Source organism: Hoplias malabaricus, chromosome 5 (genome assembly GCF_029633855.1).
Source record: "Hoplias malabaricus isolate fHopMal1 chromosome 5, fHopMal1.hap1, whole genome shotgun sequence".
NCBI classification, from domain to species: Eukaryota; Metazoa; Chordata; class Actinopteri; order Characiformes; family Erythrinidae; genus Hoplias; species Hoplias malabaricus.
In genome coordinates, this window is record NC_089804.1 from 54,886,600 (window position 1) to 54,906,249 (window position 19,650).

The following is a 19,650-nucleotide window of genomic DNA, read 5'->3' on the forward strand; positions in this document are numbered from 1 at the left end:
GCAAGGCGGGAACACACCCTGGAGCGTGCGCCAGCATTTTACTTAGTTCTGATTCTGCTCTAAGCGCGAGCAAAATTAAAGGGCACATATCCCACATTCTTGATTTAATATTTCTATCATTCATGTTTTAAAAATACAGAAAAAAACCCTTAATTACACATATTCTCTACAAATGTATTACCAGCCTCCTGCTATAGTCACGGGGTGAGTGTGTGAAATGTTCCAGTTATTGGAGTGTGTGAGTGACTGGGTGAGTGTGAAACTGTCCACAGGTTTGTGTGTGTGTGTGAATGATGAAAAATAATTTATATTTGACCTGAACTTGATCTGGAAAGCCAAACCTACTATAATACATCGAGGTGCTGTTCATGGCTGTGACCTACAGATGGTGCTGTTGTGCCGACTGATAGAGACCTGTAGGCGCATTAACTTGGTTCTGATCTGTTAGAGATTACCACAGTGAAGTTAAAGAGCAGCAGGAGCAGCTTTACACAGAAGAGCAGCAGACAGACTCTTTAAGGGAGTGTCAGATACAGGAGGAGGGACTTTCTATGCCTCTTGGGTGGATCTTTCCTCTGTGCGTAGGGGCAGTAAACAAGTTTTCCTCCCGCATCAAGCCATGGGAGACTCTGCTGTGCTGGACAGAAGGATCTCTCCTCTGAAGAACTTTGTGGCTGGTGGAGTTGGGGGAGCTTGTCTTTTGTTCGCTGGACACCCGCTTGATACTATCAAGGTGAAAGTGGCTTTTAAGATTAAGCTTCCAAGTTCATTACAGCTCTTAGAAACCATGTGATCCAGGTCTTTTGGTTGAAACCACAGGGTTTCTACTAAAAATGTTAAAATTGCAGTCAGCTTTTGTTGTTAAGTAAAAGATCATTTTGAATAGAACCTTCTTCTTCCGGCTCCAGTTGGATCCTGGATCAGACACAGCAGGTGCTGCTGGAGGTTTTAAACACTGTGTCCACACACTGTCCACTCTGTACATACCTACCTGGTTGGTCCACTTTAGATGTAAAGTCAGAGACTGAGACATGATAAATGCACCTGTTTGGTTTTTAGCTTGGTCGTGTGCTCTTGCTTCAGACTGTAATCCTCCTCTGGTGTGTCCCAACTGACCCTGAGATTAATTGCTAAACTGAAGGAATGTGCTTTCTACTGTCAACAGGAATCAAAACATTTAAAAATAATCCAAAACATACTGAAATTCTGAATTGAAATATCATTTATATCGGGGGGTGAGATGGTAGTGTTACTGATTCACTGCACCAGGATCTTGGGGTCCTGAGTTTGACCCTAATCTTGGGTTATTGTAAGTGAGGAGTGTGGTGTGTTCTCTCTGTGTCTGTGTGGGTTTCCTCCGGGTGACTGTCTGTGAGGAGTGTGGTGTGTTCTCTCTGTGTCTGTGTGGGTTTCCTCCGGGTGACTGTCTGTGAGGAGTGTGGTGTGTTCTCACCTGTGTCTGCGTGGGTTTCCTCCGGGTGACTGTCTGTGAGGAGTGTGGTGTGTTCTCCCTGTGTCTGCGTGAGTTTCCTCCGGGTGACTGTCTGTGAGGAGTGTGGTGTGTTCTCACCTGTGTCTGCGTGAGTTTCCTCCGGGTGACTGTCTGTGAGGAGTTTGGTGTGTTCTTCCTGTGTCTGCGTGGGTTTCCTCCTGGTGACTGTCTGTGAGGAGTGTGGTGTGTTCTCACCTGTGTCTGCGTGTGTTTCCTCCGGGTGACTGTCTGTGAGCAGTGTGGTGTGTTCTCCCTGTGTCTGCGTGGGTTTCCTCCGGGTGACTGTCTGTGAGGAGTGTGGTGTGTTCTCACCTGTGTCTGCGTGGGTTTCCTCCGGGTGACTGTCTGTGAGGAGTGTGGTGTGTTCTCCCTGTGTCTGCGTGAGTTTCCTCCGGGTGACTGTCTGTGAGGAGTGTGGTGTGTTCTCACCTGTGTCTGCGTGAGTTTCCTCCGGGTGACTGTCTGTGAGGAGTTTGGTGTGTTCTTCCTGTGTCTGCGTGGGTTTCCTCCTGGTGACTGTCTGTGAGGAGTGTGGTGTGTTCTCACCTGTGTCTGCGTGGGTTTCCTCCGGGTGACTGTCTGTGAGGAGTGTGGTGTGTTCTCCCTGTGTCCGCGTGGGTTTCCTCCGGGTGACTGTCTGTGAGGAGTGTGGTGTGTTCTCTCTGTGTCTGTGTGTTTCCTCCGGGTGACTGTCTGTGAGGAGTTTGTTGTGTTCTTCCTGTGTCTGCGTGGGTTTTCTCCGGCTGACTGTCTGTGAGCAGTGTGGTGTGTTCTCCCTGTGTCTGCGTGGGTTTCCTCCAGGTGACTGTCTGTGAGGAGTGTGGTGTGTTCTCACCTGTGTCTGCGTGGGTTTCCTCCGGGTGACTGTCTGTGAGGAGTGTGGTGTGTTCTCCCTGTGTCTGCGTGAGTTTCCTCCGGGTGACTGTCTGTGAGGAGTGTGGTGTGTTCTCACCTGTGTCTGCGTGAGTTTCCTCCGGGTGACTGTCTGTGAGGAGTTTGGTGTGTTCTTCCTGTGTCTGCGTGGGTTTCCTCCTGGTGACTGTCTGTGAGGAGTGTGGTGTGTTCTCACCTGTGTCTGCGTGAGTTTCCTCCGGGTGACTGTCTGTGAGGAGTGTGGTGTGTTCTCCCTGTGTCCGCGTGGGTTTCCTCCGGGTGACTGTCTGTGAGGAGTTTGGTGTGTTCTTCCTGTGTCTGCGTGGGTTTCCTCCGGGTGACTGTCTGTGAGGAGTGTGGTGTGTTCTCCCTGTGTCTGCGTGGGTTTCCTCCGGGTGACTGTCTGTGAGGAGTGTGGTGTGTTCTCCCTGTGTCTGCGTGGGTTTCCTCCGGGTGACTGTCTGTGAGGAGTGTGGTGTGTTCTCCCTTTGTCTGCGTGGGTTTCCTCCAGGTGACTGTCTGTGAGGAGTGTGGTGTGTTCTCCCTGTGTCTGCGTGGGTTTCCTCCAGGTGCCCTCTTCTTCCTCCCACGGTCCAGAAAGATAGGTAGGTAGGTGGCTGTGTGACATTTGTCCACACTTTTGAGCAGCTGGGTAGATGTATGACACCCTACTAAGGACTGGTGCTCAGATGATGGATGAATGGATGAAAACAATGCTTACACTTAATCTTTCTTTAGAAATTTGTATGAATTTCAGCAGCAAAAATACATGATTTACACAACAATGTTCCAATCTTTGAATTAAACACACTGCCCCTTTTTTTAAGACTGACATATTGTTGCTGTCCAAAGAAAAACATCTTTTTCCAAATTAGTAACTTCAAAGGAGAAGGAAAATACTTCCTTAACTTTCAGTGAAAATGAATGTAAAAATATTTTGAAGCATTTCTATTGGTTCGTTATTCATGGCATTTTCACGAGACGTGGAAGACAGCTGTTCAAACGACGACGTTAATAATAAAAAATCCACAAAAATTAGATAGATGTTTTTCTCTGGACAGTGACAATATGCAAATGAGCAATATTCTCATTGGCTGCCATAGATCAGTGTTAGCTGAGACATAAGTTCAGTGTGAATGGACAAAGCCACAGTGCTGTAGTCTCAACAGGTGTATGACATCACAAATACAGTGAACTCAACCTGGGTAGTTTTGTAGTTAATTGTCTGTAGAGAGAATATTGTAGAGAATTTAAATGACTGGCCTCTTATCTGTTCCTGCCTCGCTCCAAATTATTCCTGATCAGGAAGTAGCAGTTATGAATGAATGAATGAATGAATGAATGAATGGGCCATTTAAAAAAAAAAAAAAACATATTTCACTTTAAGATAAATGTGATTGTGCTTTAAGCTGAAGCTATTACCTCTATAAGCTTAGTTTGCGCAGCAGTAGTGCACTACTTTTAGCCTGTGTTTTCTGTTCATTAACCAATGAAAACACAGTGTCTTGGCTTTTTAAGAACATTGTAACCTTTTTGGGAAAACTATAGGTTTTTGGGTGGTACACACTCGAGAGATAATACCCATGTTGTCTCCTCCCTGGAAGCCCTCCCTTATCAGTCTGCCCATATTTACTCTGGGTTCGTAAACGCATGCCTTATCTGTGTCACGGTGATGGTCAGTTTGTAGCTGACCCCTTTACGTTGTTCAACAAAACTCTTTGGATTTTTGTACAAATGTAACAGTGCACGTGCCACTATCGTTTCCAAGAATGCTTCTGGACCCATGCTATTTTTCTATCTGTATTAATATCTATTTGTCAATATTAACGGCTTATAAGAAACTACACTGTGTACAGGTCAGGTGTCATCATTTGAAACACACGTATATTTACGTTATTTAGTAATTAGTCTTATCCACAGCGACGTACAATTCTAATCATGTTGGAGAGGCATGCAGTTGAAGCATTAGGAGTCTTGCCCAAGGACTCTTATTATTCTCTAATTGGTGTAGCATGCTTACCCAGACGGGGCACTGAACCCTGGTCTGCCGTGTTTCCCGCTGGTTACCGTCCACCTCTGATTCACAGACACATTGTGAGGATCATTGTCTTATGTCTGTGATTGAATCGCCCACAGGTTCGTCTCCAGACTCAGCCCAAAGCCTCCAGCAGCCGGTATGTGTTCTACACAGGGACGTACGACTGCTTCCGCAAGACCGTGTCCAGAGAGGTCAGCGCTCACCGCTCTGTCTATGATTCGACTGATTAGGATCATTGAGATCCTAAAAAAGGATCCTGAATTGGCCTTTTCTTTTTGGTTTTCTTTCTTTTTGCATTTCCTTTGCTTGTTTGTAACTCTCCCTACCCCCCTCTAAGATCTTTCTATCATTCTCTCTCTCTTAATTTACACTCCTGACTTCTTTGCATGTGTTTTGTGTTTCTCTGAGTTCCGGGTCTCATTTTTTTATGAATTCTAATGTATTTCTCCTTTTTTCCCCCCTCTTCTTTCTCAGGGAGTGCTGGGTCTGTATAAAGGAATGGGGGCTCCTCTGGCTGGGGTTGCTCCGATGATGGCCATCAGTTTTTTTGGGTTTGGTTTGGGGAAACAGCTGCTCCAGAGTGACCCTGCCATCCCACACACGTCAGTATTACAGTGGAAGGGGCACAGCAACATTGTGGGGCAGGGACTACTACAGGACACAGTGTAAATCCAGGGGTTCTCAGCAGTGTGAAGGTCATTCTTGCTAACACTAGAAAACCTGTCGTGAAACAGAACAGAAAAAAGCAAAAGCTGTGTGCAGAGGCATCAACATTTTCCTTTACTGGAACTAAGGGGCATAGGCCAACCTCTGAAAAACAGCTCCATAGCATGATCCCTCCGCCACCAAACCTTACAGTTGGCACAGTGTGGGTTGGCACTTTATGTTCCTCTGGAATTTGCCAAACTCTGACACATCCATCCAACAGCCAGATAGAAAAGCGTCATATGCGCTGATGTTAATGATAGAGGAGGTTCCGAACTCTTATGGTTACTGAGTAAGCAGAGCAGAGCTCAGCACTCAGCAACACCTCTGTTTAACTTACCATGTTCTGCCAATTTGTGGCTGATTTGCTGTGGTTCCTAAATGCTTCCACTTTTCATTTTTAGCCCTTATAGTTGATCATGGAGGGAAGGAACTGAATGAAATATCTTAATTCAATGATTACATGTGCCCAATGTTTTGTCTATATAATGTTTGTATGTGTGTGTGTGTGTGTGTGTGTGTGTGCTATTCATAGTAACATAGTGCCATAGTAATGCAGGGCAATGTTTCCTTTTCCTTGGACACTGTTGTGTCTGCTGTGTCAATGCATAAAGTTGCACATAGCTGGAATATAAACAAACCTAAAAATAACCAATATATTATATAACTGATATAATATATGACATTCCTCTGCACCTACCCTTGTACCTGCAGCACAGCCTCCCTCTCTCTGTCTCTCTCAGGTTCTCTCAGATCTACTTGGCTGGGATGTTAGCAGGGGTCTTCACCACTGTGATCGTAGCTCCAGGAGAGAGAATCAAGTGTCTTCTTCAGGCAAGGAAATACTGGAGAGGGCAAATCCACTCTGTAGGCCATTTTGGAGTAACCTCTGATGTTCTATGTCACCCATGACTCATGAGACATCAGTGAAATTCTCTCTTTAATGAATTAAATTCTTCATTAATTCACAGTCTGTAACTGCTTCATCATGTTGAGGGTCGCAGTGGGTCCAGAGCCTAACTGGGATCATTGGGCACAGGGCAGGAACACACCATGATGGGAATGACAAACTCATGCCATTTTTGGACTGTGTGAAAGTGTGAATGATTGAGTGACTGGGTGAGTGTGTGAAATTGTCCCCAGGCGTCCCCATAGGACTGGCTCACAGTAATTCTGAGTACACTCCTGACCCACCGTGACCCTGATGAAGATGGGGTTCACTGCCCAGTCTCTAGGGGGCAGCACTGGTCAGTGCGCTCGTTGTGCGGGTCCCAAGCCCAGGTGAAATAGTGTCAGGAAGGGCATTCGAAGTAAAACCTGTGCGGGTTGGTCAGGTCAACCACTGTGAACCTTGAAGGAGCAGTCAATAAAGCAACAACATGTACAGCTTTTTAAAATTATGAATGCTACCTAAGTTACAGTTACATAAACATAAATGTGTGCTCACTTACGTCTCTCTTTCTGTTGTGGCTGTAGGTGCAGTCTACCACTGGTCAACTAAAGTATGCCGGGCCTATGGACTGCGCTGTGAGACTGTACAGAGAACAGGGGATCCGTAGTGTTTACAAAGGGACTGTCCTCACGCTTATCAGAGGTGGGTTTTTGTGTGTTTTCAGGGCAAAAGCGTCCTGACATCAAATCAAGGGCAAAATATTTACAAGTTACAGGTTCCCAGAGTTAAGATTGTGGTTATGCCTCTATGTGGTACTTTAATAGGCCCATTATTCCTACACAGTCTTTCCACAAGTGAACACAGTTCTGGGTCTTAATAAAATGTATGTGATCAAACCCACAGTAATATTTCCCCGCTGTCTAAACAGCCCTGTTCAGAATGGGTTTCAGTGCCTGTTCCTTTAAATGATAATGAGCCACCCACTGTTCATCTTGACCCTAGCACACAGCAGTGAGGAGCTAGGAGCAGAAGCTAGGTTATTCATTCATTCATTCATTCATTATCTGTAACCCTTATCCAGTTCAGGGTCACGGTGGGTCCAGAGTCTACCTAGAATCATTGGGCGCAAGACGGGAACACACCCTGGAGGGGGCGCCAGTCCTTCACAGGGCAACACACACACACACACACATTCACTCACACACTCACACCTACGGACACTTTTTGAGTCGCCAATCCACCTACCAACGTGTGTTTTTGGACTGTGGGAAGAAACCGGAGCACCCGGAGGAAACCCACGCAGACACTGGGAGAACACGCCACACTCCTCACAGACAGTCACCCGGAGGAAACCCACGCAGACACAGGGAGAACACACCACACTCCTCACAGACAGTCACCCGGAGGAAACCCACGCAGACACAGGGAGAACACACCACACTCCTCACAGACAGTCACTCGGAGGAAACCCACACAGACTCAGGGAGAACACACCACACTCCTCACAGACAGTCACCCGGAGGAAACCCACGCAGACACAGGGAGAACACACCACACTCCTCACAGACAGTCACTCGGAGGAAACCCACACAGACACAGGGAGAACACACCACACTCCTCACAGACAGTCACCCGGAGGAAACCCAGGCAGACACAGAGAGAACACACTACTCTCCTCACAGACAGTCACCCGGAGCGGTAATCGAACCCACAACCTCCAGGCCCCTGTGTGACTGCGACACTACCTCCTGCACCACTGTGCCGCCCGTTTTTATATAATATTTTATATAATATATGCATTTAGGAAGTGTTTTTGTAATTTTTTTTGTGCTCTACCAGGTCTTGCATTGTTGAGTGCAATTTTCTCTTTATCTTTTATTCAATTTTGAAGTCCAGTTTGTGGCAACTTGTGTTTATAGATGTAGAGCACTTCATGGCGTAGCTTGTTACGCACTCATTCGCTCACTTATTTAATCAAAACTTTAACAACACTGCACAACAGGCAGTGCTTCACCTTCAGTGACAGTGTGTATTTGCTTCACCTAATTCCCTTTGCTTATTCAAATTGACTGTTTGATACCTAATCTTCCCATTAATATCTCCATTAGCCAATTTAGGCTTCTTTTGCACTGCAGCTAAACGGTTAGCATCAGGTCATTCTGCCTCAGTCTGGACTGGTGAGACTGGTTACTGTTTCCCTTTTTGCTATCAAGAAGTGCATAAGAGAACTGCTAAAAGGTCTGTGGAATATCATATATGTGGAACCATTAGTGAATCCTTACATTAAATCCATGCCCCAGAACCGTTCCTCGGGTCTTAGCGTAGTTAGCTAACCATGCTAAAGGAACCGGGCTTAGCTTGGTTTGTATCTATGATGCAGTGGCATGGGCAGCAATAATCCAGTATTCTCGGTATGTACATTCTTTTATGGTTCTGTTCTTTTTAAACCCGTTATTTGAAAAATAATTTGTGACAACATTCAATCAGTTGAATAATTAGTTTGAGAATGAGATGCAATTTTCAGTTAGTGTCTCCCTGGAAGGGGAAGAAAATGCCAGTGACATCTTTTATCACCAGTTTTTTATTAAGCATTGGTTGTTATTCATTGACTTTAAGCCTGGAATAATATGTGACCTTTACACATACATTTTTACATACTGGTCATGATCCTATGTCCTGGGAAATGTGTTTAATTATTGTCTTAAAGTGGTCTCAGGTCTATTCTGTACTTTCTGTGCTTTGGATAATGACAGTACTCATGACATTTTAAAGTTCTACATTAACCAACCTGATTTCTCAACACCGTCTGATGACTACGGTGTAATGCAGCAGGGCAACACTGAAGACTGAAGTACTGCTTGAATGTTGTGATTAAGGACTTTGCTCTCTTATCTCTGTAGATGTGCCTTCCAGTGGCCTGTACTTTTTAACCTACGAGTACTTGAAAAGTGTCCTAACTCCTGAGGGTCAAAGGTAAGCGTCAGGCCTATTTTTTTTTTCTTTCCAAAGCTGAACTGAACTTGTCACCAATTACTGTTCTTTTAATCTTTCCCCCTCTACCTCAAATGTCCACACACACAGTGTGAACCAGCTCAGCACTCCCAGAATCCTTTTGGCTGGAGGAACCGCTGGTATTTTGAATTGGGTGATCGCACTCCCTCCTGATGTTCTCAAATCCAACTTCCAAACAGGTTAATTCTTAACTTTCAGCCCTCTGTCTGTTTCAAAGGCTCTTCTCTTTTTACATTACACTTTCCCTTCAGTAACATATATATTTTTTTCAGTCAATACTTTACCAATGAATTATTTTTATTGTTTTATCCTTAATAAATCATAAATGTGTTTCTGTTGTATTGTGAATCCCATTATAAACCACTGTAGTGCATCCAGCATGGAGCTTTTCCATTATCTAAGGGATTTAAGGGATAAGGTTCATTATAAACTAACAAACCCAGGTTAGTTTACAGTCATGGTCCACCAATGCCAGGCAATAAAGCAATATTTAGTGTGCAGTGTAGTTCAATTCTGCACTCTAGTGGTGAAAAAGCACTATAACCAACTCAACTGCATGTACAACCTCAGCATAATCAGAAGATCTTTAATGAAATGAGAAACATCTTTAACTCTCCTGCAGCTGCTGATGGACACTACAAAGGCTTAGTAGATGTATTAAGAACATTGATACGAGAAGAGGGAGCCAAGGCTCTTTACAAAGGCTTAAGTGCAGTAATGCTACGAGCCTTTCCTGCTAATGCGGTAAGGCTCATACATCTCATTACACACATTTCATATACATTTAGTTTTTAAAACACTGGTTTACTACATTTTAACTACAGTAAAGGTGTAGAAGAACTTTTTTTTGCTTATATTTTCCTCTTGTTTTGCTTCTCTATTAGGCTTGTTTTCTAGGTTTTGAAGTGGCTTTACAATGCTTGAACTGGATGGCTCCAAACTGGTGACCTCTGCACATTTGCTGATCAGATTCGGCACATGACTGGGTTTTAAAATGACTGACAACTTTCCAAAGATGGCTTTCCAAGTGACCTCTCCACTCAGATCCACCATTTGTGGCTCTCCAGTGTTTTAAGATATCGTTTCATAGAATCTGTTTATATAAATACATAAATATATAAATAAATAAAAAATTGGGGAAATACTCCAGTAAGTAGTCAGCCATTGGTTTTCCTTCTTTACTTTCGTGGTGGAGCTGCAATCAATGCTAATGTTGCTAATAAGCGCTACCAATAAATGTCATTCAATTCTTTGCCATAAAAACATCCTCAAAATTACTCCCATTCATGCAGACATGAGTTTTGTAAAATTGCGACTCCACAAAACATGACTCCTCTAATTTCAGTTGCTCCTGTTTAGAAGTTAATTTTCAAAATGAAAATGTTAAACCACACAAACCAAATGATCAAGGAAATGCAAATTGTTTTTGGGTGAGACATTTCCTCTCCAAATATGACTCAAATTCTTGTTGCTCTTACTAGAACGTTCTTAACTTGTTTGTTAAAAAATAAATAAATAAAATACAGCTTACAAAGTATCAAGTCATAAGACAATGCTAGGAGCAGGAACTGCTAGTATATATTTATTGTTAACATTAGCATTTTTGAGTGAATTTTTCACATTTTACATATTACCTTCATGGAGGTATCAATATTTAAATAAATCCTTTTTTATGTATTTTAATTATATATATATATTATAACTCTTAAATTTAAAATATGAGCAAAATGAATTATTTTACAATATTTACTGTTGGAAATCACTGTACGGGAAGGTGAATATTTAAAACGTACCTTTTTTAAAAAAAAAATAAATCTGTGGGTCTGTTTTAAATAATAAATGTGTAGAGTTGTCTTATTCTTTGTCAGTGTAATATAACTATCTGTGTAATAAAATGCAAATATTTTGGTGAACGGAAAAATATATGTTCGCCCGATGAGCTTCACACAAGTTTAAAGCAGGATTGTTTCCATTTTGTGACCAAAAGGTAACGGAAAAAATGGCTGCCAAAACAAGCGTCGTTAAAACTACATCTCCCATAATGCACTGCTGCAGTGTATTGCTACGTTATTCCGCTTCAGTTCCTGACCCATCAGCTGAAGGGACAGAGAAGGTGAGAGGGGTTTGTACTTTAATTTAAGGCCATGTTTCATTAATTAATGTACCTAGAACTTCCATTAAGGATCGTATTAAGATAAAACTAGGCCGAAATACATTGTACAGCCCATTTTTTGGCTCCAAACCGATTGTGTGTGTGGTGCATGGCCAGTTATAATAGCTAGAACTAATCTAGATTTTGTTGCTAATTACACGCCAGGTGTAGTATAATTTCATATGTGACATGTTTAACTGGAAACGTCTTTCATAGGTCTCACCTACGGTTTTTGTTTTTGTTGGTTGTTTCCCACAAGGCCTATGTATCTACCTTTTGCATGCTTTAGTTTTTGTGTTTTTCCTGGTCTTATGCGTTAATTACTGTTACGGTTTTTAAACCGCCTCCTCTAAGTTCCCATTCTGTGGAAAATAAACTTTAACATGACACTTAAAGAGTGAAAAAAGACATCGATATCCTGTTTTGTTTGAATGTGAGAAAAGCATCTTGGTAGCAACTTTTGCGCATGCGCAATACGAACAGTTCTAGTCGTTTCAAAACTTTGTAGTCTGTAATTCGTTGTTGGTTTATCAGCTTTGTAGTTGTACAGTTTGGTCAGTACCCCAACAGAACCACCACTGAGCAGGTATGATTAGGGTCATTGACGTGGTGGTGGTTTTGTTTGTGTGTGTTGTGCTGGTGTAGAGTGGATCAGACACAGCAGTGCTGCTCGAGTTTTTAAAACCCTCGGTGTCACTGCTGGATTGAGAACAGTCCTCCAACCAAAAACGTCCAGCCGACAGCGTCCTGTGTCACTGATGAAGGACTAGAGGACGAGCGACACACACTGTGCAGCGACAGGTGAGCTACTGTCTGTGACTCTACATCTACAAGGTGGACCAACGAGGGAGGAGTGTCTCACAGAGTGGACAGAGAGTGGACACAGGGTTTAAAACTCCAGCAGTAACCGCTGTGTCTGATCCACTCGCACAAATGTAAAGCACACTACCATGCTATTACACAAACTATCCATCACAAATCATTTCTGCCTTGTGGGGGTGGAACGTGGTTAACTAATTTGAACCAAATTTAGTACATATGTGTATTTTAACTATTTATATTTATTTTGACTTTATTTCTTTCATGTTGCTGGAGTCTGAATGAATGCTGTGGTGCTCTTGTGATGCCCCTGGAGGTGAAATGGCCATTTCCTCAGTGCCCACGTGTGGGATGGAGGATCTCCAGCTCTCTGGTGATGGGCATGGTGGGATCGTACAGCTACCTGTGGACCAGTGAGATCTAATGCTTCTTTTTTATTTGGCTCTGTTTCATGTTGTCAGAACGTTTTCGTTATCAGAATATCACAGAGTCTTGACATTATTAGTACTGTTATTACTTGGTACTGAATATATATTCCATAACCCTTGACCATTAGTGCAAATTGAATTGCAGATAAGGGAACATTCAGACATGAGCCTGCAAACATACAACACATGCAATTTATGATATTAATAATGATAAAAAGGGCGGCACGGTGGCGCAGCAGGTAGTGACGCAGTCACACAGCTCCAGGGACCTGGAGGTTGTGGGTTCGATTCCCGCTCCGGGTGACTGTCTGTGAGGAGTGTGGTGTGTTCTCCCTGTGTCTGCTTGGGTTTCCTCCAGGTGACTGTCTGTGAGGAGTGTGGTGTGTTCTCCCTGTGTCTGCGTGGGTTTCCTCCGGGTGACTGTCTGTGAGGAGTGTGGTGTGTTCTCCCTGTTTCCATGTGGGTGACTGTCTTTGAGGAGTGTGGTGTGTTCTCCCTGTGTCTGCGTGGGTTTCCTCCGGGTGACTATCTGTGAGGAGTGTGGTGTGTTCTCCCTGTGTCTGCGTGGGTTTCCTCCGGGTGACTGTCTGTGAGGAGTGTGGTGTGTTCTCCCTGTGTCTATGTGGGTTTCCTCCGGGTGGCTGTCTGTGAGGAGTGTGGTGTGTTCTCCCTGTGTCTGCGTGGGTTTCCTCCAGGTGACTGTCTGTGAGGAGTGTGGTGTGTTCTCCTTGTGTCTGCGTGGGTTTCCTCCAGGTGCTCCGGTTTCCTCCCACGCTCCAAAAACACGTGTTGGTAGGTGGATTGGCGACTCAAAAGTGTCCGTAGGTGTGAGTGAATGTGTGAGTGTGTGTTGCCCTGTGAAGGACTGGCGCCCCCAGTGATTCCAGGTAGGCTTTGGACCCACCACAACGCTGAACTGGATAAGGGTTACAGAGAATGAATGAATAATGATAAAAAACAAAAAAAAGCTAAAAAATATTAATTAAAATTTAGGACTGAGCAGGTTCCATTTTGTTCTGCAGAGTATGTGAACTCTTTGATAGTGCACAACCACAGTGTTTTGTTGGACTTGGTTGATGAACGTCCTCAGGACACGCCCCTTATCACTGTGTCCAATCACCAGTCCTGTATGGATGACCCACACATCTGGGGTAGGTTACACAGAGTCTCGTATTATAATATTGTTGTTGATATATCAAACGCCTGTAACTCTATATTTATATAAAAACAGTAATAGTTCTATATCAAAATTATTTTGCAAGTAGTCATTTATACATTCAATGCACTCAGGACAGTCACATTCAGTTATGGATATATTTCAGGGGTGCTGAAACTTCGGCAGCTATGGAACTGGAATAAAATGAGGTGGTGAGTATACACCCACGGTAGTTCCTTATTGATATTGTTTAACTGTCAATTTACAGAAGAAGGATTATTGTTTTAGGTTTCATGTTGTTTTGGATGATAACACAATGTCTAGCTGTTGATCTGTAATGCTGTATACAGTCATTCAGTTAACCCCTATTGGTTATTTGTGTCTGTGCAGGACCCCCGCTGCCTCTGACATTTGCTTCACAAGGGAATTCCACTCTCGTTTTTTCAGCAGAGGGAAATGTGTGCCAGTGGTTCGAGGTGTGCTTTTTTCTTCTGTCTACTGCTTTAGCCTCAAGGGCCAGTGATCAGTGTTTTGAAGAAGTTACACATGGAGAACCCCATTCATAATTCATGATATTTAAAGGGGACATATGACAAAAATCACTAGTTTAATACATTGTGTTCATCTACAAACCCCTGTGAAACAAGGCCATCCAGTCAGTTTTTTGTGGTCTATGTCAGAAAACGTTGTAGAAAATGAGACGTTGATTTTGCTCTGCTTCTCACATCACGTGCACAGACTAAAGAATTGTCCTGCCCCCTCAATTCACAGCTCTTGGGGGGGGGGGTTCTAGGCAGTCATTGCCTACTGAAGTTAAACCCCGCCCACTTAGCAGATTCTGCACACCCCATGGCCGAAAAATGGCCGACCGACAAACACAGGAAACATATCAACTGTTTTTAACGATGATGTCTTTTAGTGATGCACAGTTCGTCATAGAGGCTTAGGGTCAATTTCCAATCAGGGTTGGGGTGTGCAGAATCTGCTGGGTGGGCGGGGCTTAACTTTAGCAGCCAATGACTGTCTAGATCCCAACACCATCCAAAGTCAAAAGCGAGAAACTTCAGAAAGCGAAAGCGAGACGCAACTGAGAAAAGGCGGAATGAAAATAAAAACGGATTAAACTTAAAATAGACGATTAAATACAGAAATATTCTCGTTACAAACGTTTTTTATAACTCTCAATATTAATGAGAGTTTTCTCAACTACAAAATGTCTTTTATTGGTGATGGACTCTGTTTTTTGGTTCTCAGAGCTTTAGAACCTATTTTGACGCCATAAAACAGGCCTTTCGCTCTAAACGTCTAACTTGGTTGTCTTTATTCATTCATTCATTATCTGTAACCCTTATCCAATTCAGGGTCACGGTTGGTCCAGAGCCTACCTGGAATCATTGGGTGCAAGGCAAGAATACACCCTGGAGGGGGCGCCAGTCCTTCACAGGGCAACACACACACACACACACATTCACTCACACACTCACACCTACGGACACTTTTGAGTCACCAATCCACCTACCAACGTGTGTTTTTTTTTTTTGGACTGTGGGAGGAAACCGGAGCACCCGGAGGAAACCCACGCGGACACAGGGAGAACACACCACACTCCTCACAGATAGTCACCCGGAGCGGGAATCGAACCCACAACCTCCAGGTCCCTGGAGCTGTGTGACTGCAACACTACCTGCTGCACCACTGTGCCGCCCCTTGGTTGTCTTTACCTAGTTGAAATTAATGAACCTCTTCAAAAAACTCCACAAACACAGTTTGAACAGGCCTTGTTTGAAGAATTAAGGCTTTCCAAACAAGCGTTAATTCTGAGTCGCCCTGTGTCCTGGCAACGGCTGACCATCCCAGGAAATCCACAGTTTATACTTTTTCTTTGTGAAGCAAGGAGGGGTCAACAACTTTCCTCTCCATGTCCTTCCCAAATACACTATGCCTCTTGATTATTTTAGGTTGCCAATTATTCTTGTAATTGGTGTATTTCCATATTTAATAATTAAGTCAACATTTTAGCCATTCATTCATTCATTTATTCATTGTCTGTTACCCTTATCCAATTCAGGGTCGCGGTGGGTCCAGAACCTACCTGGAATCATTGGGCGCAAGGCAGGAATACACCCTGGAGGGGGCACCAGTCCCCCACAGGGCAACACAGACACACACACACACATTCACACCTACAGACACTTTTGAGTCGCCAATCCACCTACCAGCGTGTGTCCTTGGACTGTGGGAGGAAACCGGAGCACCCGGAGGAAACCCACGCAGACACAGGGAGAACACACCACACTCCTCACAGACAGTCACCCGGAGGAAACCCACGCAGACACAGGGAGAACACACCACACTCCTCACAGACAGTCACCTGGAGCGGGAATCGAACCCACAACCTCCAGGTCCCTGGAGCTGTGTGACTGCGACACTACCTGCTGCGCCATCGTGCCGCCCTTTAGCCATTTATCTCCGTCAAATTGAACAGAGGTAAAAAAGAGAATGGAGAAGAAGGAGAACTGAGTGAAAACGGCTAAAAACCAGAGCTTCTGCTCCTCACTGATGTGCGCTCGGGGTCGGGGTGAACGGCGAGAGGCTCGTTATCATTTAAAGGCATAAGCGCTGAAACCAGCTGCTCTGAATATGGCTGTTTAAACAGGGGGAGTAGAATATGCCTCCTTTAAGTTTTGTAAGTGTTTGGATATGTCTTTTTGTTGAATTGCTCTGCCTCTTCTTTTTGAAATGTCTTCTAATTCTGTCTAATTTACATATTAAATTGTAGACTGTGTTAGAGATCAACAGACAAGTGGCTGTTATTTTCAGGTGATGGAGTGTATCAGAGAGGCATGGACTTCCTGCTGGACAGACTCAATCAGGGCGACTGGGTGCATGTATTTCCAGAAGGTGAGGAAAGTCAGAGGAGAGTGTTTACTTTTCACACTCAAAACTGCTCTTAAGACTCATACTTTCTCTCTTTTCAGGAAAGGTGAACATGACCGAAGAGTTCATCCGGTTAAAATGGGGTAAATCCATGGTGCTGTGATACATTTTATACTGTAGGTTGAGTTTATGTTGCTGGAAAATGATGTTGGATGTATTTTGTGTTACAGGAGTTGGACGTTTGATTGCGGAATGCTCCCTTCACCCAATAATCTTACCTCTGTGGCATGTGGGTGAGTACATTCCAAACTGAAAACTCCAATAATTAATGCTGCCTTCCCTTTACCCGGCGTTCCAGTCAAACACTGAGAAAACTCAACTCAATGCCCTGGGTTTTCATTGTTAGCTTGTTCCCAGTTAGCACTGTTAGCGATACCAGTTGATATCAAAGGACTATGCTAAGTTCTACGCATCCAAACACCATGGAAACATGTCCACACATAGAAAACGGACGGTACTGTGTGTACGACAGAAATAAACAGAAGTGCTAATAAACTGTACAGTACTACTGCTTTTACACACTGTGGCTGTGTGGGCAGCCATCTTGAATTGTGAACTCGAGGTTGGTGAAGCTGCCCTGATTTATTTACTTACTTATTATTATTTTCTCTTTTTCAAAGTAGGAAATCTGAATTGTGGGCAAGTTCCCTTTGAAATGTCCTACTTCCCAATGAAGCATAATACCCAGAGTGTCCAAAAATTTGTAGACACCTCATATAATTAGTGAATACAAATACTATCATAAAGGATGTGGACATAGACATTCACTGTGCGTATATAGCTTGTTCAAACCCGATAGAGAATAATGAAATAGTGGAACACACTGCACATGAGCTTAAGGTCAACTTATGCTCAATAATCAAGCGTCAGGTAGAGGGGTGTTAAAATCCCTCCAGAAATGCCTTGCTGTTCTGTGGCTTAACCTTTACTGTAGCTTACCTTTCTGTGCCTCTCATTTCTGTTTTATTGATGCTTCTACAAGTCTGATGTTTTTCCTTAGGATTGAACGATGTCCTTCCAAATAAAACACCTTACATCCCTCGTGCAGGAAAGGTAACCTTGTGACTCTACAGTCATCTCAATACATAATGTCACTTAACAGTTATTCAGGGCTTTCTTTGAGTAAAATTAGTCTTATTTTTTCCTCCACAGAGTGTCACAGTCCTGGTGGGAAAGCCCTTCACGGTCAAGCATTTGGTCGATGCACTGAGAGCAGAAAACAAAAGTCCAGTAAGTATAGAAAGGGTTGGCAAAATGGCAGAAATGCAGTCGGTTCATTTCTGTAAAACACGTGTTCTTAACCCTAGATGGAAATGAGGAAAGCGGTGACGGACTTTATTCAGGGGGAGTTTCGCAGTTTGAAGTCCCAGGCAGAAGCTCTTCATCAGAGGATCCAGGTCGGACGGTGATCGGCCGCTTTCCTCGAGGGGAAACGTAGGATGTGAAATAAAAGACAAAATGCACGCCTTAATGGACAGTGATTTGGTGACGATGTGATGATAAGGAGCCTTCCAATCAGAAAGAAGCAACCGGAGTGTCTTCACATGGCTGTACGGGATCTGCTGGGTCACTCCTGATCTGTGGTGGTCAATATTTGATCCATACAGGATCTGTTGATGATTAAGGCCTCAGTGAAAGCCAGTATGGGAACGTCCTGTTGTTTCCTCATTTACGAAGGAAATCTTTTCTAGATTTTTTGCTACATTTGAACTTGATTATATTTTAATTATTTGATAAAGTTTAGTAAATGATTAAGGAGTTGAACTATATTTTGTCAGTTGAATACGAAAGGAAGATTCCCCTCCCCCCTTTCTTTAGTTCTTCTTTATCATTGTAGCAGGTCGTTTTTTACGAATGCCTTGTCTGCCTTTCTGTATCCAGGATTCACACATTTATCATGTGTTGCATCATCTTGTGAAAAAATGCCTTATTGAACCTCATAAATTCACTGAACACCGTCCTACTGTACGACAGTGGAAAAAAAGCACGGGCCAACAGCTTCATATTTTAAATGGCTTTATTTTCCCTGTCTTTTCTATTGTAAATCCATTCCTAGTGTGGTTTTAAAGCCAGATGCAAACACATTTTCACTGCTATGCAACTGTTTTCTCCAACAAATGTGTCATTATTCAGGAATGATTTAAATGCTTGTCTAATCTGATTAAATAATTAAAAAATTAACAGAGTATTTATTTATTTATTACCTAATTGATTAATAATGTGGGGAATTGTCAAACAACACGGGCAGGGATTTTTAAATATTTTTAAAATAACTTCTAAATATGTAATTCTGTTAAACAGGGATTAGATTTTGAGGATTTTTCAAAAGTAATGTCCCTTTCTTATCAGACAAACTTGAATTTGGGATTAAGTTATCTGGCTAAACTGAGAAAGCCTGCTTTGTGGCCAATCCCCGGTTCCACGGGGGGCGGGGTTTGTCTCCTCGCTGCCGTTGTATGATTAGCTGAACCTATGTGTGCCCTTAGGTCCTTTACACCTTTATTTCCTACACAAAACATGGGAGTTTCTTTATTAATTCATCCGAGAACTTACATTTACGTTTCGGCATAGCTGCTCGAGATGAGGGTAGGTACGTGAGCTTTGACGTAAACAAGGACTACTGACGTGCAGACTGACCAATTAAATGTTTACAGAGAAGATTATCGACCAATAACGGTAGCTCTACAGTCAGACCGTCCAATCAGAAGATTTTAGGCTACTTCACCACGCCCCCTTCTCACTCAAGCGAACCAATCGGAGTAGGGGAGGGCGGGACTAGTTTGTGAACGAAGCTTCTCGAAGTTCTATGTAAGCTGTAGAAAAGCAAAATGCCGGACGTTTGTGAAATTCCGCCCGGACATTTTTTTAAGTCTAAAAAAGAGGACATGTCCGGGTAAAAGAGGACGTCTGGTCACCCTATATAAATATAACACGGGATATTTCTTTCCCTATTTCTTTGTTCATATGATAATGAGGGGACATGTTATTCGTGTTCAGTTTTTGAGTGAAAGTGCATTCTGGCTTTGCTCAAACACGTATGATGTATATTTACATTTTACTCCTCTTGTTTAGCGACTGGGTGGAGAGAGGCAAATAAATGCTCAGTGCCAAAGGTAAAAAACAAACAAACACGCCCCCTTTGAAAG

The 19,650-nt window shown here is 43.3% G+C and overlaps 2 protein-coding genes across 3 annotated transcripts; both read left to right on the top strand.

Moving 5' to 3' along the window:
• Positions 1–294: 294 nt before the first annotated feature.
• On the top strand, positions 295–10,730 carry si:dkey-150i13.2 (mitochondrial carnitine/acylcarnitine carrier protein). The gene is made up of 9 exons (XM_066671441.1): positions 295–733; positions 4,502–4,594; positions 4,878–5,005; positions 5,852–5,942; positions 6,585–6,702; positions 8,901–8,973; positions 9,082–9,191; positions 9,635–9,756; positions 9,897–10,730. Exons 1-9 carry the CDS (start codon positions 620–622, stop codon positions 9,957–9,959), a joined length of 912 nt encoding a protein of 303 aa, XP_066527538.1. The 5' UTR covers positions 295–619; the 3' UTR covers positions 9,960–10,730.
• Positions 10,731–11,021: 291 nt separating this feature from the next.
• tafazzin (tafazzin, phospholipid-lysophospholipid transacylase) lies at positions 11,022–18,675 on the top strand. 2 transcript variants are annotated; one of them, XM_066673134.1, is made up of 11 exons: positions 11,022–11,124; positions 12,256–12,396; positions 13,434–13,562; positions 13,734–13,779; positions 13,958–14,043; positions 16,388–16,468; positions 16,546–16,587; positions 16,675–16,737; positions 17,505–17,557; positions 17,657–17,734; positions 17,812–18,675. In XM_066673134.1, the coding sequence occupies exons 2-11, from the start codon at positions 12,288–12,290 to the stop codon at positions 17,911–17,913; spliced, it is 789 nt and encodes a 262-aa protein (XP_066529231.1). In that variant the 5' UTR covers positions 11,022–11,124; positions 12,256–12,287; the 3' UTR covers positions 17,914–18,675. The 2 variants fall into 2 exon arrangements, with proteins under 2 accessions (XP_066529231.1, XP_066529232.1); XM_066673135.1 differs by having other exon boundaries at positions 11,095–11,125; positions 12,260–12,396.
• The last annotated feature ends 975 nt before the right edge of the window (positions 18,676–19,650 follow it).